This window comes from Barbatula barbatula (genome assembly GCF_947034865.1).
Source record: "Barbatula barbatula genome assembly, chromosome: 20".
Taxonomy (NCBI): domain Eukaryota; kingdom Metazoa; phylum Chordata; class Actinopteri; order Cypriniformes; family Nemacheilidae; genus Barbatula; species Barbatula barbatula.
In genome coordinates this window covers 3615699-3639789 of record NC_136783.1, presented here as the reverse complement: position 1 = coordinate 3639789, position 24091 = coordinate 3615699, and the positions used below count along the sequence as shown (strand labels likewise).

The 24091-nt window shown below is 38.5% G+C and overlaps 1 protein-coding gene across 1 annotated transcript in view; it reads right to left on the bottom strand.

The window, feature by feature from the left end:
• Positions 1 to 8764: 8764 nt before the first annotated feature.
• The window catches only part of iars1 (isoleucyl-tRNA synthetase 1), a 49480-nt gene continuing 34153 nt past the window's right edge, over positions 8765 to 24091 (bottom strand). Inside the window, exons 26-34 of the mRNA XM_079482774.1 lie at positions 23716 to 23890; positions 20366 to 20478; positions 19138 to 19233; positions 16496 to 16672; positions 16146 to 16266; positions 15735 to 15860; positions 12974 to 13117; positions 12244 to 12396; positions 8765 to 9080 (exon numbers count right to left, since the gene is read on the bottom strand). Coding sequence (XP_079338900.1) covers positions 8998 to 9080; positions 12244 to 12396; positions 12974 to 13117; positions 15735 to 15860; positions 16146 to 16266; positions 16496 to 16672; positions 19138 to 19233; positions 20366 to 20478; positions 23716 to 23890 — 1188 coding nt within the window. The 3' untranslated portion in view covers positions 8765 to 8997. The remainder of the gene's footprint in view (positions 9081 to 12243; positions 12397 to 12973; positions 13118 to 15734; positions 15861 to 16145; positions 16267 to 16495; positions 16673 to 19137; positions 19234 to 20365; positions 20479 to 23715; positions 23891 to 24091) is intronic.

Below are 24091 nucleotides of genomic sequence, written 5' to 3'. Positions count from 1 at the left end.
TCTTTTCTTAGACTGAATGCAGCTACTTTTATAACTATATATTCATTTAAATCCAAATGCAATAAATGCATCAAACAACAAACAGAAAGAATGGAGCATTGAATTATAAAGGCCACTGAACATTATCAGTCCACTTTGATTCGCTCTCGTAGCTTATGGCAAAACAACCATCACCTACCTTCCCTCTGGTTAAAGATTATTTATGTCCATTCATACTGATAAATAGAAACACAAAGTTCTGAGCAAGATTCTTTCAAACTGTTTTCTGTTTTAAACTATTTGAATTTATTTGAGATTTTTTATAACCACAAAACATCTACGATATGTTAAATTATAAGCTTGATAAAAGTATATTATCAACTATATGATAAAATACACATACAAATGAGCACAGTAAAGTATTTTGATTAAAGTTATGGGGATTATCTGTTTAGCACGTCCGCTGAGATATTCCATAACTTGTGCAATTAATGTTTTAGTTGTTACTGTGGAAGAAAACGCTGAGCTCCCAGTGATGCTGCTCACGGTCACACTGTATGTCAAATGAAAGCTTTTAAACAACTTGGATATATTTTGGACCCAATTGGGATCATTTGTATAGAATTGCAATAAATGCACCAAACGATAAAGGGGAAGGATTGAGAAGACATCTCAAAGCCATATAAGCCTGCTATAAATCTGAGTCAAAACGATGACAGGAAAATGTCTTTCATAAATGTTCAGGAGAAGGCTCAATTCACATTAAGGGTGAAACTGCCGCCCCATTTCTTGAAAGATGCAATTGTTTTGATGACACCGTTGTTATAAAAGGATAGCTTGCTATATGAATAAAGAACTGACAACAATAAAGACCGATGGCCCTGGACCAGTGTCAAGAGTTCAGCTCGTGTCTGCTTTGTCACTTATCATAAGTCACAAAAGTTTTTTGATTGTTTACAGGTGTTTTATTTTATGCAAACACATTTTATAAGGCAAATTGGTAGATCAATTGCAATGAATATCAATTCATACGATTACATTTGAACGAATTAGTTTGATCATGAAAAGTGCCACCTTGTAAATGAGATTTGTTTTATATGAGATCAGCTTCTTGCTTCCTTAAATATTAAGCCACGATATATTCTAAAAAGCCGTCCCCTGACGCTCATGTCGGCATTATTCTGAATAGTTTCCAAAACGACTTTTCATATCCATTTCATTTTTCTAATTGGTACTTTGCCCTGAAATCCATGCATTGTTGCCCAAGGCATTGCAACTAGATGAAGCTTTATTGACTGTTTCCAATAAAGGTCAAAATAAATGAGAAGCATTGTGCAAAATATGAATATACAATCACAATCACAAACATTCCTGACTTAACAGGACTATATTTCTAAGAAGATCCCTGACTTAATGTGGTCGAGGCTGTAAAGAGAAATAAGACAAGAATAAAGTCAAATTGCTGAGGAAATATCTCTGTCCAAATAAGACTTTACTGTATGCACCAGAAAATTATAAACAAATCACTGTCCTGTATGTTTTCCTTTTGTAACTTCAAGAATAAGAGAAAACATATTCGTTGCTAAAAATATAAAAGTACTGCCAATTAAAATCTACAACAACAAATACGAACACGAAACTGGAACTTGTTCTTACATTTAAAAAGGCTTTTCGAGATTCCTTTTAAAGTTTTTCTCCCGTTTCGCCTGCCTTTTGTTTCTCAGCCGACAAGCTTAAATCATAATGAAGAAAGGCTTTCATGTTGTGAATTGCACCCTAATGCACATTCAAATCTAAGATACACCGCCAAAGTACATCGTGAATAAATAAGCCTGATTGCTCAGATGTTGATTTCCCAACGAACAGCCAGTTAAGTGTGAAGTATCATTTCTCAGTTGGTGCTTAGTAATTATTTGGCATTAAAATGATTTCAAAATGAGTAAATTACAAAGTGAAATGTCAGAATTTCACTTTTGTGTGAACTGCGGCATAAAATGAATCCTTAACAAAACACCATACTGGCGACAATAGGCAATTTACAACCATGCACTTTAAATGTTCATTATCCTGTATCGGCTCAAAAGTAAACAATTGTCTTTTGATAATTAAAGCGGGTCTGGTGGCAAGGTTGAAAATTGCAAGCAACGGCTCACTCCACCCCTCACTTCCGAATCACTACTGTGGCAGACACAGAACTAAGATGTCGCATGTGCTTCTTTGCTGAGGGAGATGACGTATTTTTGAAACGTGTTCTGTAGAGCAGTTTATCCGTTTAGGGCTACTGTAGAAACAGCATGACGTATAGAAGGTACGCATAGACGTCACTTTACCACGTGAGCACGCCGGAGCGCGCCCTCCTGACTGCTTACAATATCAGGAAATGCAACATTCCAGTGTCCAGGAACACCTGACTCCTTTGTAAGACATAGGGAAGCCGTTAGGATCGCCGTCGAGTCCGAGTTGTAATTTCAGCAAACACTTGCGTGTTTTAGTACGGTTTCGTTGTTTATTCTCCTCAGCCAGTTTACTGCGAGTTTTCCCACTCAGGTGAACGTGTCCTGGCGCTCAAGGGGCCGTGACCACGGCCACCACTGTATAAACTCTGGCCACCCCATGGCCACCCCTAGTGTGATTTTGCAGTGGGTAGGCTACTATTAATTTGAATACATAATGTAAATTCACAATAGTTTGTGAAGTGAGATAAAATACAACACCCGCTGCAGCCACAAAAAAACCCAAAATACAATTGTAGATTGATTGGCCCACCAGAGTAGCTGTTTCACTGCCCCCTCCTGTTGCGTCGGTCTTTGACTGCTCAGTCAGTGCAAGTGCAAGAAGCAGGACTGACTGATTCGATCACAAGACTCGGGAGCATCTATTCTTCATTTTTTGGAGAGACGACAAACGTTAACGGGTATGTATGCCATACAGTAGTCTACTGTATTAATTACATTCCAGCTGCTGTAAGAAGAGGCTACAAACGATCTGCCACCGGCTGCATCTTCACTCGCGACAAATTGATTTTGGAAAATGTTTTACTAAAAAAGGTTATGGACTGCAGCTTTAAATTCATATTGTTACATTAACCAGAAACAAACGTAAATAAGTATAACACACATAACATTGAATTTGTTTTTTGTGCCACCCCAAGATTTTGCTGTAGCCTCCTAATGGCCACCCATTAACATTATCTGGGTGCGCCAATGGGCGTGTGCCCGCGTGATTACATTGCATTTGTTTTTTTAACACACATTACATTGAATTTGTTTTTTTGTTTTTGGTGCCACCCAAAGATTTTGCTGTAGCCTCGTAATGGCCACCCTATTAACATTATCTGGGTACGCCAATGGGCGTTTGCCGGCGTGATTACATTGCATTTGTTTTTTTAACACAAATTACATTGAATTTGTTTTTTTGTTTTTGGTGCCACCCCAAGATTTTGCTGTAGCCTTGTAATGGCCACCCTATTAACATTATCTGGGTGCGCCAATGGGCGTGTGCCGGCGTGATTACATTGCATTTGTTTTTTCAACACACATTACATTGAATTTGTTGTTTTGTTTTTGGTGCCACCCAAAGATTTTGCTGTAGCCTCGTAATGGCCACCCATTAACATTATCTGGGTGCGCCAATGGGCGTGTGCCGGCGTGATTACATTGCATTTGTTTTTTTAACACACATTACATTGAATTTGTTTTTTTGTTTTGGTGCCACCCCAAGATTTTGCTGTAGCCTCGTAATGGCCACCCTATTAACATTATCTGGGTGCGCCAATGGGCGTGTGCCGGCGTGATTACATTGCATTTGTTTTTTCAACACACATTACATTGAATTTGTTTTTTTGTTTTTGGTGCCACCCCAAGATTTTGCTGTAGCCTCGTAATGGCCACCCATTAACATTATCTGGGTGCGCCAATGGGCGTGTCCCGGCGTGATTACATTGCATTTGTTTTTTTAACACACATTACATTGAATTTGTTTTTTTGTTTTGGTGCCACCCCAAGATTTTGCTGTAGCCTCGTAATGGCCACCCTATTAACATTATCTGGGTGCGCCAATGGGCGTGTGCCGGCGTGATTACATTGCATTTGTTTTTTCAACACACATTACATTGAATTTGTTTTTTTGTTTTTGGTGCCACCCAAAGATTTTGCTGTAGCCTCGTAATGGCCACCCATTAACATTATCTGGGTGCGCCAATGGGCGTGTGCCGGCGTGATTACATTGCATTTGTTTTTTTAACACACATTACATTGAATTTGTTTTTTTGTTTTGGTGCCACCCCAAGATTTTGCTGTAGCCTCGTAATGGCCACCCATTAACATTATCTGGGTGCGCCAATGGGCGTGTCCCGGCGTGATTACATTGCATTTGTTTTTTTAACACACATTACATTGAATTTGTTTTTTTGTTTTGGTGCCACCCCAAGATTTTGCTGTAGCCTCGTAATGGCCACCCATTAACATTATCTGGGTGCGCCAATGGGCGTGTCCCGGCGTGATTACATTGCATTTGTTTTTTTAACACAAATTACATTGAATTTGTTTTTTTGTTTTGGTGCCACCCCAAGATTTTGCTGTAGCCTCGTAATGGCCACCCTATTAACATTATCTGGGTGCGCCAATGGGCGTGTCCCGGCGTGATTACATTGCATTTGTTTTTTTAACACACATTACATTGAATTTGTTTTTTTGTTTTGGTGCCACCCCAAGATTTTGCTGTAGCCTCGTAATGGCCACCCTATTAACATTATCTGGGTGCGCCAATGGGCGTGTGCCGGCGTGATTACATTGCATTTGTTTTTTCAACACACATTACATTGAATTTGTTTTTTTTGTTTTGGTGCCACCCCAAGATTTTGCTGTAGCCTCGTAATGGCCACCCTATTAACATTATCTGGGTGCGCCAATGGGCGTGTGCCCGCGTGATTACATTGCATTTGTTTTTTTAACACAAATTACATTGAATTTGTTTGTTTGTTTTTGGTGCCACCCAAAGATTTTGCTGTAGCCTCGTAATGGCCACCCTATTAACATTATCTGGGTGCGCCAATGGGCGTGTGCCGGCGTGATTACATTGCATTTGTTTTTTTAACACAAATTACATTGAATTTGTTTTTTGTTTTGGTGCCACCCCAAGATTTTGCTGTAGCCTCGTAATGGCCACCCTATTAACATTATCTGGGTGCGCCAATGGGCGTGTGCCGGCGTGATTACATTGCATTTGTTTTTTTAACACAAATTACATTGAATTTGTTTTTTGTTTTGGTGCCACCCCAAGATTTTGCTGTAACCTCTTAATGGCCACCCTATTAACATTATCGGGGTGCGCCAATGGGCGTGTCCCGGCGTGATTATATTGCATTTGTTTTTTTAACACAAATTACATTGAATTAGTTTTTTTGTTTTGGTGCCACCCCAAGATTTTGCTGTAACCTCCTAATGGCCACCCTATTAACATTATCTGGGGGCGCCAATGGGCGTGTCCCGGCGTGATCACGCAGGAAGGTAACGCGTATGCGTACCCTCTCTTCTGGGGACCCGTGGATGGAAATGTTCCACATTTTGTGCAATTTGACTCCAAACATTTTGGTTCAGCACCTCTTGTAAGACCTTGTGTTAAAAAAAGTCACAATCCACTACACGAACCTAATCGGCTAATACAATCTTGCCACATATTACTAGAATCATTGTAAGTACAAGTCAACTCATTTCTATTCCAGCTCAGGTGGCGAAAATAACGACACACATTCGTGTATTGCGTACGCTTGATAACTACATTTGAGCCCAATGAAAGGACGTCTAAACGGTATATAATGCATATTACATCACACAAGAAATGAACGTCGATGAATTACTGTAAAGTCAGAATATGCAATTATGACGTAGCTACATCACTCCAGCGATCATACGAGTCGCGCGCTCAATGACATCAACAATCAATAAAGTCCGTTCGATAAATAAATATATATATATGACCATTTTTGCATTATTGTCACTGACTCAGTGTGTCCTGAAAGTCTGTTAAACACGTTCAGAATACATGACCAGACGAATTCATACCACATAACACCAAACGCCACAGTAGAGCTCCTGGATGCTTTTCATTTCAGCTGTCGCTACTTGAGAATTGTTCTCATTCAACTGATGCCAGTGTGGGGTGTGTTTTTCTGCCCCTGCGCGTGTTATGATGGTTGTTATTATTATTATTCTCTGGTTATGGTTGTGAATGAGCCGATGCGTCAGTATTTCTCAGATGAATAACCGATGACAGAAGCTGCGAGCTCGATAGAAAGTCACAGAAACTTACCTCGCGTGGTTCTCTTGCTTGTGTTTAGCGCTCCAGTGCATCGAGGTTGCAGGAGATCCGGGGGGCTGAGAGTAGATTGAAGTGACTGAGATTTTTCCATTACGTCTCTTATATGTTACCCTGAGGGGCAAAAGCAGCTCTCACTACACATGGCGAAGTTTCATTCATTCACAGAAAACAAGTGCCCTTCATGTACAGCAAGCAGACTGCGAATGACTGTATACCGTCTCTGTCACGTTGAAAACTAGCCTTCACACTTTATTTTCATGATGGTTGAATAAGGATTTACCAAAGTTAAATTGGTTTCAGTAAACACAACCGATTCAATTACACGTAGCCCACCAAAAGACGTGGTAGCCATGGCAACAGAACGCGTTGTCATCGATATGGGGCACATTTTCACTTTATAAGTTAGAAAATGTATAAAACATGAAAGATCCAAGTCACTAAAATACCCATTAAATAAAAATGTGTGACTTGTTTTGCGTTTGTGTTCAAGTCAAATTAATAAAATAAAGAATTCTTTGTAGCCTAATTTTTAACAATAATGTGCCGATCCATCACTGATGACGTCAGTGCATTAAAGTCAACACGAAAATGGAATTTGTCAGAAATTACTTTTTTTTAGATATAGCTGTGTTTAGGCTATTATAAATCATGTACTGTAACATCAGACGGTGTTTGAAGTGCTATCTCCTGCACCTTGACATATGCAAATTATTACCACAAGACAGACATGTTATTTGTGTGTCAATGTTTTTATTGACTGAGTTCACACAGACACACACAGATATATAAATATCACATCATTTACACTTTTATTCACACAGCTTATAGGGTCTAAGACCGTGTACTGCCTTCAGAAGTCTTAATCCCACGCGGAATGCGGTCACTGAACTGTGTTTGGTGGGATATTTTCTGTCTAGATTGGCCATAGCAAGCATTTAGATTCATTTCTGAAGCTCCACTCTTCTCTGATGTGTTTTAGAGTCAAATACAAGTAAACCGTAAAATGGAACGTCATGTCAGGTGCTAGAGAACATGATTTTGACTCATCCCTCGGTCTGAAAAAGGAAGTAAAATGTATTTCAAATAATGCGATTACAATAAGTCTATGGGGCAAAGCATTCTGGAAAGCTCATTTTGTTAAACAGCCTACGTTTGGTTTTATAAAAATGTGTTATTGCTGCTGAAAGGTCTAAACCAATGGGTTCCAAAAGTGCTAAATGAACAAATAAATGAAAAGATAACAAATATAGGCTCATCGAACTATTTCGAGGGAAGAGAAAATGCGTTTTATTGTTAAATGCTACAGTATTATGGTACTGGGTCGCCAGTCCAAATAGGACTAAAATGTAGGCCCAGAGGCTATTTCTGACATCATAATCCTTTTGACTTCACGTACAGTAAATAGCCATTCGCAGTTACTGACCAAAACATCACAGACAATTCAAATGAAAGGATTTGGAGGACACTTCTGAATATTCAACGAACTGCCCAAATGAAGGTCTCATGAAGTGACAGATTTGTGTCCATGCGGGAATCTCTCAATAGCCATGACTGAGCGGTGAAGACTGATTTTATGATGTGTATGTGAGGAGCAGATGGCCGACTGGCCGCGCTCTCTGTTACTCCAGTGACTTCAGTGGGACTGACAGATGGCTCAAGGTTTGTTTAATATTCACTCAGCCACAGTGGCAGCAAAAGACCAAGTCCTCCCAATTCAAGGATGTCCTCTTTCAACCGACTGAATGACGGTGAAGTGTTACCAAACACACAGGGAACGAGATCATTTAACAACACGGGTGCCACTCTATCCCGTAAAAGACTGGAGGTTGTGACCCTATAGCTTACAGTATGTGTCCACCCGTTACCATACATTTATTTACAGGTTTAGAGTGAGTATTTGCGCCATTCTTTCAGAAGCACAACACCTTGTATGCCTGTAAGCTTCCTATGTGAATACCTATAGGACAACCAGTGGAGAAAACAACATGTGTATCCAAGAAACAACCAGTTGTATAATTTTAAATTATCACCATCCTGTGAAGAACCACTGACTTAACTCAAGGTGAAACGGAGCGACTTATCAAAAATGAACTTTAATGTCAAGGGTTCAGTGAATGGAAACAGTCGCATCATGGCAGGCAGAGATTAGTGATGGCTGAAAGTGCTTCTACAACAGCACCTCCAGAAGAGCACAGGTGAAGCATTGAATTACACTACTGCTGGGTCTGCAAATAAGACAGTGCACATGCTGGATGATTTTACAATAATAACCGTCATTCTGAAGACACCGTAATGCCTTCCCACCAGATGTGAAAAATCAATCGAAAGGTTTATCGTTCGAATGCTTCATTCAACGTTTTCCAACAGAAAACCGTGAATGTTCATATTGTAAAGTACCGTTCAGTATGTGGTGTTGTGTTGTTGTGTGCTTCCTTTGATGATCTAATTGATGAATAAGACACAACAGGAACAGTTCTGGATAGATTTATTTGACATTTCTAATCACCAATACAAAGCCCAGAAAACATGAGTAAGAAACCATCATGAGCACAGATGTGGGAAAAAATGAGCAGACGTTGAGGAGATATAGATGAGCGTACATTATGTGCTTTGCTGTGATTGGTGTACATTATGTGATTGGTGTACATTAGCGTACATTATGTGCTTTGCTGTGATTGGTGTCGGGAGAGTGTGACATCACTAGGCTTCTGCTGTTGTGGGCAGAACGTTCACATACAGAGTCTTGGTGTTCAGCGTCTTCAGAGGAATCGCCTTTGTCAATTCTGAAACATAAATATTGGATTAGATTGTGCTACTGGTTGCCTAAAACGAAACATTAGATTGATTTATATCATCTATAATGAGGAAGCCATCTTGTTTTCTGTATGCCTGCAGAGGAGAAGAGGCCCCTGGGATATGACCCACTTTCTTTAAGACGCCAACAAACAAATACATGATAAAAGTAATCTTTCCAAATATCTTTATCTGTATTTATTTAGAACAAAGATATTTATACAGATTTGGAATATGGTGAGTAAATGATGACAGAATTTCCATTTTTGGGTGAACTATCCCTTTAACCTTATAGCAATGCAACTCACGGTTTCATTCAACAACTTGAGTAATCGATCAGATTTGTGATTTTACACCTGGCAGGTAATAAAACAGAGAGATGTGCTTTTACCTGATCAGTAAGAAACCAGTTAGCAGTAATCCAGCACTGCCCTGGCATTGTGAATTGTGTGGTCTTTAGAAGACATACAAATGTATTCCGGTCGTATCGTATTTTTTAACCCAACGTGTAACCTTGAGAGCCCAATTAGTCAGGCCTGATAAATTAGGGCTTATGGACTAAATCTTTTCCAATACTTGCCAACACTATTATGCATTTGAGTCCAATCGGGGCTGAAATCCAGCAATGCATCAAAACAAACATCAATAATGCCAATGGCAACCTTCCACCGTGTCTTCATTTAGATGTGTTGTACTGCACAGTTATGGGTTATGTATCACTGTATGTTGCTTTATTGCAGTTGAATTATGTTTGTAATGAAATTCAGGCTGGGCAAATATCGACCTTCATATTTTATCATCACCTCACGCAAGTTCTTAGACTATGTGAGGCGGTCAAGTAAAACCTTATCAATCCCATGTTTCCAATGATAGAGTAGATTGTAGATCTAGCTTCGTACAAACATTCGATTTTCACTATTTCTACATTTTCCAAATCCTTATGGAAAATCTAAAGGTTTGCTCAACCGAAGACCTTCATGACCCTGACGTTTGTCCTCATCTGACTTTTTGAAAGCCATTTGTCAATTTTCCTCACGTCACACTGGAGACCGGACAGGGAGTGGAAGCGTTGTTGTAACCCCGGCCACGGTTAATTGGTTAGGGATTATTTACTGCAGTGGCACTGATCCCAGCTGAAGGTATGTGCTTTAGACTCTGTCTAGAGATTAAGAGTGACGGCTGTTCTTCTTCACAATCACACTACCACAAAAAAACCTGTCCACCATCTCGAAAAACATGACTGATGATTGATGAGCGTAGTCATTTCTCCAGAGCTTTAAGGTCACATTAAGAGTCTCTGGAGGTTAATAGTTTCTCCATATCGTGAGGACTCAAAGAAGCTTGATGTCCTGGCAAAACGCTTTTGGAATTCAGAGGGATAGTTCAGCCATCATCGAGTACCATAGTAGGAAAAATGGTAGTCAAACGTGCCCCAGAACCTTTTGCTTTCCAAAATTAAACAAAAGATATCTTCTTCTGTGCTAAACAGAACTATGGTAGTCAATGATGCCCCAGAGAAGTCAGTTGCTTACCGTTTTCCAAATATCTTTCATTGTGTTCAACCAAAGAAAGAAATGTATACGGATTTGGAACAATTTGAACAAAGAATTTTCATTCTCTTTGAAATGTAATCCCTTATTTAGAAAGTGTATTTAATAAGGCTGTTAAACGATTAATCGCATACAGAATAAAAGTTTGTGTTTACATAATATATGTCTGTGTATATTATTTTTGTATTTATAAACACAAATGCATACACATATGTATATATATATATATATATATATATATATATATATATATATATATATATACACATACATATTTAGGAAATATTTACATATTTTTTACGTATTTATTTTAGGGCTGTTAACAGATTTTTTATCGCGATTAATCGCATCCTTTTCGTGCGATTTGTCACACACATGTAGTGAAATTAAATATACACTACTTATTTTGTTAAACAAACAAACACTTATTTAAATGCTGTCAATCGATTCAATAAATCACAACCAATCACACACCGCTTTGATGTTTTTAAATATACTTTCACATTCTAATAATTTCATATTTTATCTCCAAATGAAAGTCGAAACAACACATTTATTTAACAGCATCATTTTATGAGTGAAATCCCAAACTCTAATATTGTTGGCTTTGCAACTGATTTCTTTAATAAATAAATATTTTTTTTCTACTAATCAAACCCATTATAATATGTGTTCCCTTCCGATCAGTCTAACAGGTAGGAAAAATACAAATTCCCAAACACTTTACAATCTTTACTGCTAAATAGCTAAAATACAGAAGAATCCTCATTAAAGCTACAAAACACATTGATTTCTTCTTTTCTTTTGTTCTTTGATTAACATTAGTGACATGAGTCACAGCAGCACATTTAAGAACGAGCTGCCGCTCTAAGCAGGTCTAATGCGCTTCTTATTTTCACTACTCTTTGAATTCATCAAAGACTTTTAGAAAATACTAGACAAAATGTGCTTTCTGGCATAATCATTTTTTTTGTTCATTCAAGCATGAAAGAGAAGTTAATACTGGTGCGCTATCTGACCGATTCTGATGCAGCCTTTAGCCCACGTGTACTCCAGACGGGGCCGCTGTGGCGTTGTGCCGTATTCTACAGCCAGCTGTCAATCTATACTGGACGTGTCAATACAACCATTTCAATGTTCAGCGCTTAATTAGTTTAAATGCCTTTATATAATCACGCTCTTATTTATATAATCTAACGCTATAAAATGAGGACAGAAAAAGCGGATGTTGGATTAATGCCGTTAAATATTTTATTTATATATCTAAAAAATGTATCGCATGCATTGACACGTTAACATTGACAGCCCTAATTTATTTATGTTTACCAATAATTGAAATTAAATGTAAATGTTTATACATTCTTTATATTTTTCTTAAATATATGCATGTATGTACATGTGTTTATACGGACAAAATTAAAATGCACAATAGACAGGCATATATTATGTAAACACAAACTTTTATTCTGGGTGCGATTAATCGCGATCAATCGTTTAACAGCCTTAGTATTTACTGAAAGACATAGTTGTCTCATGTTTACAGAAGAATAAATTCATTGATGTGCATTTAGCTGGTGTCGTGTTTGTGTAACGCTGAATTTACCTTCCGTAAGGTCTTGGTTCATGTAGAGCTTAAGCTTTCTGTCTCTCAGTCCAAACACTCGAGCACTTTCATGCAGCAGATCAGGATACTGTAGTCCGTTTTTACCTGCTGGGTTCATTAACAGCAGCGTCGCCACATCTCCAGTCAGACATTCTACAGCAAACACAAAAACACATTCACCCTGTGCTCTGATCATGGATTTTTCCATTGGGAGAATAGCTTCTGAAGAGCATTTTTCAACCGAGCTGTAATGAATATGAAAAACATCTTCATGTATTTGTGTCTCCTTAGTTACTATTTATCGCTGTTGTCAATAATGCTTTCGTTTCCACCATGCCAAGCATAGTAGAGATGAAATACAGGAATGACAATCACCCCACACTCACCCTCATGTCATTTCAAACCTGGATAAATGTATTTGTTCTGATGAACACAGAGAAAGATTTTTGGAAGAATGTTAGCAATTTTCAGTTCTGTGACATCATCCGCTACCATAGTAGGAAAGAAAGTTGAAATGACATGAGGGTGAGTAAATGATGACAAAATGTAGATTTTTGGGTGAACTATCCCTTTAAATATGAAATATTGTGATTAACTGCCAGCTCTAGATGTCACACAGTTCGGAGAGGTTTCAAAAGTGTGCCGTACTGAGATCGACTGTTTTGAAATATTTTTCATCTTTGTTCTTAAAATGTAGGAAGAACAAACATCGACATGAAGTGTAAAATACCTGCAGGACTGGCGTTCATAAGCTGCAGGTTAACGTAAGGACACAGGAGAGAGTCTGAGCTGGTCACATCTGTAGGACTCGAACCCGAAGTAACCGTCAGAGTTTTCCCATTCAGAGATATCAGATCAGCATTGGCTTTCAGCTCTGAAATAAAAAAGCAAATACATTATTAAATAGACATTGGCCATGAATCACACGACACCTTAAGAGGCTCATTGAATACATGTAAATGGAAAACCAAGAATATTTCGAAGCATCTTCCCTTTTTAGGTGCAACTTTTTCTCAGTAAAAACCAATAACGTTTGACATCCATGAAATTCTCTCAAACTAAACATGATGCAGGTTTGACGTCATGATATTAGAGGTCGTGAGACACACGTGAGAGCCAATGCTATCTGACTTCCAACCTACGCAACAGTATATTCAATTCTCGAGTTACATAATAACCGACATTACTCATTTTAGTTGAGAGGGAACAATGACCTACATGTCTTTCTTCTGCTCACACAAGGCAAACAGGCAAAATGCCAAAAGATTCTTCAAAAAAAACAAAAGCGAGTGTGAGATGAGTCAATAATGACCGAGTCCTCATTCTCTGTTCCTTTAAAACAACTTCAGGAATATCCTCAAGACAAAACCAAGTGTGGGAAAAATTCAGATGTCGCTGGTCTGAATTTCAGAGAACACGCACTCAACACCAAACACACACAGCTAAACACATGACTAAATGGTGACAGTGCTTCAGTCAGTTCATGGACCAATGATCTAATTGAAAACATACTCGACTGTTTCACAAAACTCCAAACAAAGACAGATGGCCAAATAAATAATGTTCATCTGACCTCATTTAAACCAAGCTGTTATTTATAATTAATGACAGAGATAATAAGTGTGTATCAGTTTGATGGTCACTGTTGAGAAAGAATGAGAAATGTTTATAAACCTACTGTACAAAGTGTTGAGAGGGATGAGGAGGCATTAGCCTCGGTAGCTATTAGGGGTGTGACGAGATCCTGTGGCATGAGGTTTCGAGAGAACACAATATCCTCACGCAACTGGCATGATGGGTGTGATTGGGCACCCTAACCTCTTCAAAAACAGATCTCTTCAATATATCGACTTATCACACAATATATGGAAATGAGTGCGATCATTTTTGGTGCTGCAATATATGTTTTTAAATAATTATTATATTATTCTTTACATAAAATGTCACCAACATTTTACTCGATTGCGCTTCATCGTCTGCTCTCTGTGGCAGGGGCGGGGCTTCAGGCAGCGCGTCTATCCACACACACACACACACACACGTGAGAGGCGGAGTCAGCGGAAAGCGACAGGTGAAGAGAAGTGAAGCCGTTGTAAAGTGTTTCATGGCAACTACAGCCAGTTAGGATGAACAAGTCCCAATGGATTTGGTTTTAAAGCCGCAATCTTCAGCCTTTTCCCGTCAGTGCAAATACAAACGTGACAGCGCGAAATTGCGCACACTCACGGATAGCGCAACTCGCCATGTATTTATTATTATTTATTTGTTTTTTTGTGTCTAAATATTCTTAAGAATAAAACGTTCTTTGTTCTTTGAAAGAGTACTTGCATTTGTATGCTATTATATTGTAATACTGTCTTAATACAGTCTTAAAATGGCAATAATATCGCATATCGCAATTAACTTTGGTGCAGTATATCGCACAACAAAAAGTAGTTATCGCGATAGGCCTACATGCAGTGTAAGCATAAAACATGAAGTGTTTATGTAGTTTTAACTGTTTCTCCAAAGGCTATGTGGGTTCACATTGACATTGTGATATGATCGCCACCTCTTCTAACACAAGCAGTCGAGCACTATGCAAAAGCAAATAGAGAAAACAACCACAGCTCTTTACTAAAAGCTGCACCTGTTAAGAAAACAAAGCGAGTTTGTGACTTGAGATTTTTATACTGAATATATGGTATCCCTCACCCTAACTATCACACAAACCATTCTGCATTTTTACATTTTCAAAAAATACATTATTTAGTTTAATTTATAAGCTTTAATCCTCTTGTAAAAGGCCAAAAATGGCGGGAGCGATTCATCTATCTTTTACATTTTTATACCGAGAGTGTTCACGTTGTTATGTTTGATCTTCCATTGGTCTCACACATTTCACCAAACATGAATTTTGGGACACAGCGAAATGCGACATATCTTTGGATGGGCTTCCGTTTCGGGTCTGTCACATTCCTATGCATGTGAATGGAAGTCAATGGAGAGAAAAGTCAGGTGTGACCACGGCTTAAATTGTAAAAAAATGGTTTGAACATTGTACCCTAGAGGCGGTGCCGTATATCAGGATGATAATGTTTTAATCAAAGTGAAAGTGAAGTTGAACATCTCCCATGGCCTACACAGTCACCAGATCTGAATACTATTGAGCCATTTTGGGGGGTTTTATTTGGTGGGAGAGGGCCCATAATGGCTCTTTCGGTCGCAAAGGTTGCCGAACACTGCCCTACACCATTTTGGGTCAACTTTTGTTGGACATTTTTCATTTATCAATCCTACAACTTTTAGTTCTGAACATAGTCTGTTACTTCTTTGTACAAAAGGTCTGCAGCACTCTTGAGAATTCAGAAATCCTGCTAGGATAATACGGACCATTGGGTTTGCAAGAGCTTACAGAATTCATGCAGCTTAAATCAATTTGCCATTAAAGCAAAAAGTGGACAAACATCAAGACCTTCTCAAACAGTGATAGAGTAAAACATATATCTCACCTGTCTTCCCATTAAATATGGTCACAGGCACTCCATTGAGTCCAAAAACACTACAGCAAACGATCTTCAGCCGCTCCACGTCCAGTTGGTTATCACCCTTGGGATTCTCCAGCAGCACTACACCCTCTGAGAAAAAGCATGAATGAAAAACAAATAAACATGAATATCTGTTCACACCTCTCATCCTAAACCACAGACAGCGATAAGAACCGCCTGCGTCCCTCCACAAACACTGTCAATCTCTATAAACGTGCCGCAGACAGGTCAAATGACATCACGTACAGCGGAGCAGTGACATCAGGTAAATGTGGTGCCGGTGCTAATAAAGATTCGTCTACATTACAGTTGTACTTGTGTCATTGAAGCGTTCGATGTAGGCCATGTCAGGCATGTTTGGGAGTTCGGTCATACCTTGCTGTTTGTCCTTGAGAGCTATTTTGAGGTTGACGTAAGCACAGGCAGCGGTGGTCAGAGGTGCCCTGGAGACGGCCGCTCCTCTTACGATAGTTAAATCCAGATCTGAGCCCTTCAACTACCGGACAAGATAAACAATTACACAAATAACCTACAAACATCTTTCCAAATATGGCATTTGATAAGAAAGCATTGCGTAGGCGGCAGACAGCAACAGGAGAAGACGAGAGAATAGGAACTGGAGTCGCCAATCTTTTATTATAGAAAAAATACTTTATATGATCTACGTTTCAGAGCGCAAACCTTGAAACGGACCACTGTTAGGTGAGCAGAATATTTATAGTTACCGGAGTTTTTTCTTGGACGATCACTATGGCATTTTTGGGCACCGGATAGGGTTTGAGCGGGGCCTTCGTAGTGGCAAAGATGAAGTCAGTGTGTTTTTGGATGACTTTATCCAGGTATTCACCGGCCGGCTCGCTGCTGTAATATACAGTGATCTCATCCGATGGGACCAGATGACCCTGAGAACAGACGTTTGGGCATGTTTATTCTGTCTGCATGAATGGTGGCATGTAAACATTCTCAATATTCAATTGAAAGAAATCTTAAGTTCATCATGTCATCTTAAATTGGTTTGGAAGATAACATGGAATGACATTTACAATCCATTTATTACTGTATAAGGCCGTGATGGCTTTTTGACAATTTATAAACTAAAAAAAGCGTGTGTTATAATATTGGATGAGTTTGAAATGAATGGTAGTGTATGCCGACATCATGTCAGCCCATTTTATGGTTAAAAAACGCAAAAAAACAACAACTTAATTTTCCCAGAGCATGTTGTGGAAAATATGGGCTTGGGCATTCAGTACCTATAAAAAAAACAAAAAACAATGACTTCTCCATAAACCTTCCTCACATACTTGTGCCCCCTGGTTACCACCTCTCATCTGAGGTAACTTTGAAAAATTAATTCCCTCCCATGGAAAATTCCCTCGTTTTTTCAGACTTTCAATAAGAGTGGAATTCGGGCCTGGCAGGCGTCCACGCACCCTCCCCTTCGCATATATACCCCACACCGCTTGTGGAATGGAAAAACGTTTGTTTATAAAGAAAAAAGAGGGCAAGAAAGGCAAAGGGAGTTTGAGGGAAGGAAATCCGTCCTTCCTGATTTCCACAGAACATCAAAGTGTTGTTTGCCTTAAAGCCGACTGCACATTAAGCTTTATTATAGCAGTCTGAACACACGCAGAACTCTGGGGTGGAAAGATTTTCCAAACAGCATCTCTTGAGCCTGGGAAAAACAAGAGAGCTTGTCCTCGAGAGAGAGAGACAAACACATGATAAGAGGAGACGCCAGAGGTGTTGAAGCAGACTCGACACGAGACAGCGCTGGTTACTTTAGCAGGAAAAATATTACACTTTTACACCATTACTGGCTATTTCAACCCAAAATGAAAATGAAAATATTAGAAACGGTTTAGGATTCTGATAATCTTCATAATAAACATCACTTCTTCAAGTGTTTCCTTCATGTAATACATTAAAGATAGCTGTATCTAATCACCACTGAAAACAATGGAAATACATTTTAATGTCCAGAAGTATTGGAAAAGGCGACTGACAAATTTTACAAACACGACGGTCATTTTATAAGAGGACCTTATGAAAATCAACCATATTATTATAGAAAAAAGTCTTTGCATTACCATAGTTGTACTACTAACATCATGTTTTAATTATGGCTCCTCTAGACCAGGGGTTCTCAAACTTTTTGGGCCACGGACCCCTTACAGCTATTTTTTTCCCAAGGACCCCCTCATAACTAAAACAGTGAATGAGTATATGCTTACTACAGCTTTTTACTCTTAAATGCCATTGGGCTTTATTGCATTGTAACATTCACCCAAATCAGACCTGTGTAATAGAACAGAAACACATTTCAATTGAAATCACATTAATACCACTTCTACTTGCAAACAGTGGGTCATCATTTACACCTTAAAATTGATCTTAAAATATCTTTCATAAATCAACAGTAGCAAGACTGGCATACAGCTCTTTTAAACACAAACATTAAAATGATTAGAAGATTATAATTACAATATTATTAATTACAATAAAGAGATGATTCACCCCAAATGAAGTTCTTCCATCATTTACTGACATCATTTATTCTCCCTCAATTTGTTCCAAACCTGTATGACTTTCACTTTCTTCTTTTTGTGCTGTAGAAATAAACTCATTCAGGTTTGGAGTAAATGATGACAGTAAATGAAGTGATTGACAGATTGTTACATTTGTGTAACAAATGTCTTTTGCATGAGAGTATGGAGTAAGAGAAAAAGCTGCAAGAAATCATGCGGTTCCGTTTGCGTTTTGATATCACGGACCCCCTGGACCCTCCTCTAGACGATGGTCAATTTATGATTCCTACCGTTTTACAAATAGCACCGATAATCTATGATTACTGTAATAAAACCATTGTTCACTTTCAGTTACACCCAGATTGTTATTAACAGGAACTGAAGCCAAACCTCAAACTGAAGCTATAAAGTGCTGAAAGTGTCTGGATGCAGTGAGATATAATGGGTATGAAGTGTTTTGTGTGTCTGTGCTGGTCCGCTTCATATTGTTCAGTGTGCTACAAGGAAAGCAGGCTCTGGGTCATTTCTGATACACTTTTTGTTGTGTATGTCGCATCCCTCAAACAGTCACAGATGTAAGAGAAAGAAGTGCTCAATCTTTATAAATAAGACATTTCATGCTCAACTGCAAAGATGAGACAATTTCCTTCTAGTTCAGAACAACCACATTTCAATCGACCCCAGATGAATACAGTTAGAGTCTTGTTCGATATGTTGTTTCACTCATAAATACAACATAAAAACGGACTCAAAAATAAAATGAAATCTTAAAAAATATTTGTTCTTTGATTTTGAGGTGAAACCTATGCGTTTTCATGAAACTAACACACAAATCTCACCTTTTTGCGCAACTTTTGAATGCGGTTTATGACCTCACGTGCCACACCCTCATCCACCATAGACTGATCTGGGGTGATGTCAAGAAGAACCAGGACCTGGAAAAACAAACAGCGCCATATCAAAAACATCTTTATAACTTAAATACATAGGGCCCTATTTTCAGGATCTAAGCTCATGGTTTAAAGCGCACGGCTCAGCTGCACTCGGGGTGTATCCGTAGTTTAACGGCGGGAAAACAGTCGGCGAGCCTGGGCGCATGGTCTAAACAGGTTGGCCTGATTCTCTTAATGAGTAATGGGTGATTTTCAGGTGTAACGTGCAATAAACCAATCACAGTGTCCTCTTCCATTCCCTTTAAAAGACATTTAAATGGCGGAATTCAGAAGATCAGACACTTCTCCAAAAGGGAAACGCATCTGCTCGTACGAGAGGTTAAAGCGTGCAAGCGGACCATCTACAGGATTTGTATCTTTATGTCCATTGTAATACATTTTAATAAATATTTGGCATAATTGTGTGCTTCTGCGCGTGTGTGTAATAAGCAGAATGTACCAGCGCAGTGCGCATATTCCTGACGCGCTCTATAAATAACTAAACAAATATTGCCAGGTTTGAGTTGGTCTATTTTCAGAAATAAAACGTAGGACGGGAAAATGAGATCTACTAGCAAAAACACTTGCGCTGCGCCTTGCGCCGGGTGTACGATACGGCCCCTAGAGTGTGATGCACCAACAAGTACTAAATAAGGCAGAGTTTACAGCTAATCCAGGGTTGGTTGAGCCCAGTTTCAGGTCGATTTATAGTTGTGTTGTGCAACTTAATGGCCGATTTAGGTCTGAGCCACCACAAACACATTTCACGAGTCATTAAACGAATCTGTGGTATAACTTAACAGAGCGATAGAACAGCATACATTGCGAATGACAAGTAATGTGATAAAATCAACAATAAACATGACGGTTAAGGTGTCTGTTTCTGATCACACATGTGGTGGTTGATGACTTAAACCTCCTTTATAGGACAAAAAAGCAACACGATTCAAGTTAATCTAGGTTTAGTGTAAAATCTAATCTTGATCAAACGATGGTTCAAATATAACCCTGATCAATTTAAAACAAAAAGTTTAGAGTTTTCAAATAAACCTCGATTTAATCTGGATTCAAGCCTTGTTGGTGCAACAGACCCTTCATATATTCTACATTGTGACTGATATATAAAAGAGAGTACCTGTGCATCTGAATGAGCCTCATACTGTGGCGATGCTCCTGCGGTCTGATCAAATGTGTACATCAGACGCAGATCCTCCTCATGTAGCTCATGACCATCCACAACTATGGACCCTGAAAAGAATCACACAATCATAATTACAAATAATTATTTTCCAACAGACGCTTGAGGCAGAGCAGTGTGTTTTTATTTCGTCATCAGACATTTGTTTTTCGCAATTATTATTTTTGTGTTTTTATAGCCACATTGCATTTAGAACTGAAAACGATTAAAGATGTCAGATAACCCGCGGTATACAGGTAACTACCACAGAGCTGTGAATGCAGACAGATGGCTTTCTCTAAATACGATGCAGACAACGTTGGTGTTGACCCAGAAATTGCGCAGCAGCGATTGGCTCCAGAATGCTCCAGAGGGATTGTTCCTGCAACTCTAGATCTGTCTGGATGAAAAAACCTGCTAAACAACCGTTTCCTTCCTGTGCACCCGAACTGCTCACATCACCATCATCCCACACCACCTTTGTGCTCCAAACGGTGCTTTTATCCAGGTCTGATCTATTCAAACCCCATTTCCCGGTCTTATCCAGCTTTCCGGTGATTAGAGCATCAATGATATATATAAAAGGCATGAAAACGCTTTAGTAGGGCAAGCGTGGAGCACAGCTATCCGATCAGTGCACTCTAATCTGATATTTGCACGCTTGGCTTGGCTCTTCCCCTCCAACGCCCAGGGCGTACGGCTATCAAACGCACAGGTAACGGCTCATGCCGCCCACTGCAAACCCAGAAAACTGCTGTGCCTACACAACAGGGCACATTAAAGGGCTCGCTCATGAGTCTGATACAGAGAAAATCTTTCTTTTCATGAGGATAGTTAGTTATATCAGTGAGAAAGACAAATGATCTCACTTAACAGACTTGATTTCATTTGATTTGATTTACACATCACATTATTCAGACTTGATATATTATGATTATTTTTGTTCAAGCGATGCATCTATTGTCATACCTTAATCTAAAATAAAAGTTTTTTGGTGCATGACAATTCTCACTACTGTATTTCTTACATTACGGTAATGAGAATTAGGGCTGGACCAGAATATTAGTTTATTCCAATATTCGGTTCGGTGGGGTAGGCATTTGATTTTCAATTTTGGAATATTCTTTTTTTTCGAACACCTGGCACCCCCTGCGAAGCGGATCTCATTCGCTCTTGAATATGAATCGCCCATGAGTGAACGTCATGGTTAAATTCATCTAGAAGAAAAGACAAAAATGCCGAAGATCTCAGGTGTGTGGGAACACTTTAAATTCAGTGAAGGCTATCTGCCAGATATGGCCTACCACAACAGCACATCAAGTTTGACAAATTCTGTAAACAAGTGAGCTTAAAAAAATGCCAGTTTGTGATTTATCATGTGTTCAACTTTATGTCTGCTAATATTATCAAAACAACACGAGAGAAATTACTGAAAGATGAAATGCGGTGTTCGGGAGGCAGTTTGGGACCCGGTAAGGACACAGGTTGCATGTCACTATATCGCACGTATTCAAAGTTTTCTTTCTTACGGTCACAGCTGAAGCTGAATTTAATAAAGAAAGGAAACAAAATACATCTAATTTACCATTGAAAACTAAACGAAACTATTCTAATGACGGCCACAGTTTTAACAGTCTTCTTCATGTCATGCATTTAAATCTGCACTGCAGCGCAGTTGGCAATCAAGCTATGCTAGCACCTGAACCACAAACAAAAAATACTTCAAACTTTTTTTCTAAATTGTCGTAATACAGAAACAAAATTAAATATAATTTGCCATTAAAAACTAAACTATTTTAATGTGAGGCGTGCAAGCTTTACGGCTTGTGCTGTTCTGTATTTTGTTAAACTTTTATTCATTCTGAACGTGCCGCGTATCCATATTGCACCAAAATGCAACTCTCTTGGGTCTACAGAGATTGGATGAACGGTTCTCGACATAATAACAATGCAAACAAACAGACAGACACAGAGATCCCTGTCTATATTAGAGAAAAGAATATGTTCAGCCCCGTCCCTCTGAAGCTTTAAATATTCGGCGTTGATTACAACCGAAGCTTCGAAGCTCCAAAAATGGCATTCGCACCAGCCCTAATGAGAATGTGATTTCTTTCTTGCACATTATGGGAATGCTAATGTAATTTTTTCCTTTACATTTTGGTAATGAGAATGTCAATTTATTCTTTAACATTATGTTAATGGAAATGTGATTTCTTTCTTCCACAATAAAACAATGAGAATGTGAGAATGTAATTTTCCTTTACATTTTGGAAATGAGAATGTGAATTTATTATTTGACATTATGTAAATGAGAATGTGAGATTTTCTTCCTGCATTATGGTAATTTTTTTTTTATCTTTACATTCTGGTAATGACAAAATACACATTTTTCCTCCCACATAAACTTAATACAACTGTAATTTTTTCCAGAATAAAGCAATGAGAATGTGAATTTCCTTTATATTATGGTAATGAGAATGTGATTTTCCTTTATATTATGGTAATGAGAATGTGATTTTTATCTTTACATTCTGGTAATGACAAAGTACACCTTTTTCCTCCCACATAAACGTAATACGACTGTAATTCTTTCCAGAATAAAGCAATGAGAATGTGATTTTCCTTTATATTATGGTAATGAGAATGTGATTTTCCTTTATATCATGGTAATGAGAATGTGATTTTCCTTTATATTATGGTAATTAGAATGTGATTTTTATCTTTACATTCTGGTAATGACAAAGTACACCTTTTTCCTCCCACATAAACGTAATACGACTGTAATTCTTTCCAGAATAAAGCAATGAGAATGTGATTTTCCTTTATATTATGGTAATGAGAATGTGATTGTTCTTCCAACATTATGGTAATGAAAAAGTGATTTTTATCTTTACATTGTGGTAATAACAAAGTAATTTTTCTTCCTTCCGCATTAACATAATACGACTGTAATTTCTTCCAGAATAAAGCAATGAGAATGCGATTTTCCTTTACATTAACATTACATTAATGACCACGTTTTCTTCTTTAAATTTTGGTAATGAGAATGTGATTTTTTCTTCCCTATTATGTTAATAACAATCACTTTCTTCTTTCACATTATAGTAATGAGAAAGTGTAACCGTGAGGTTAAGTCACTTGGTCAAGGGCTACACCACACTAGATCACTAATGATCATTACGGCATTAGACAACATCAATGCTTTATGGTAATCTTTAGTACCTCCAGAGATGTTGGCAGCAGAACTCAATGACTTGGGAGGATATTACAGCTTTTACAAAAGTATACATTTCTCAGGTGATACATGCCTGTCCTCTGGAAAGCCTCCAGCTCTTCACTCTTCAACTCTTTGATGGATGCAGTAACAGATTTAAATGCTCCTTTCAGACGTTTTCCCAGCACCATGTGATCAGGTTCGGCCCTCAGACGGATTCCGTACTTGTCCTTGTCTGAGGACAGAGTGAGCTGGCGAACGTTCAGCTCCTGGTAAAGAAAGAAAAAAAGAAAAATCACACGTCTGAATCATATACAAGAAAGAATCCCCTTTCATTCTACGTGACCACTAATTTAACCACTAATGGGTAACGTTCCTTCAAATAATAAATAGCACACAAATGCATAAAATCACATATCTGCTGTGATATAAGTATCCCTTAGCATGCTTCTGATGAGACTGACCTATGC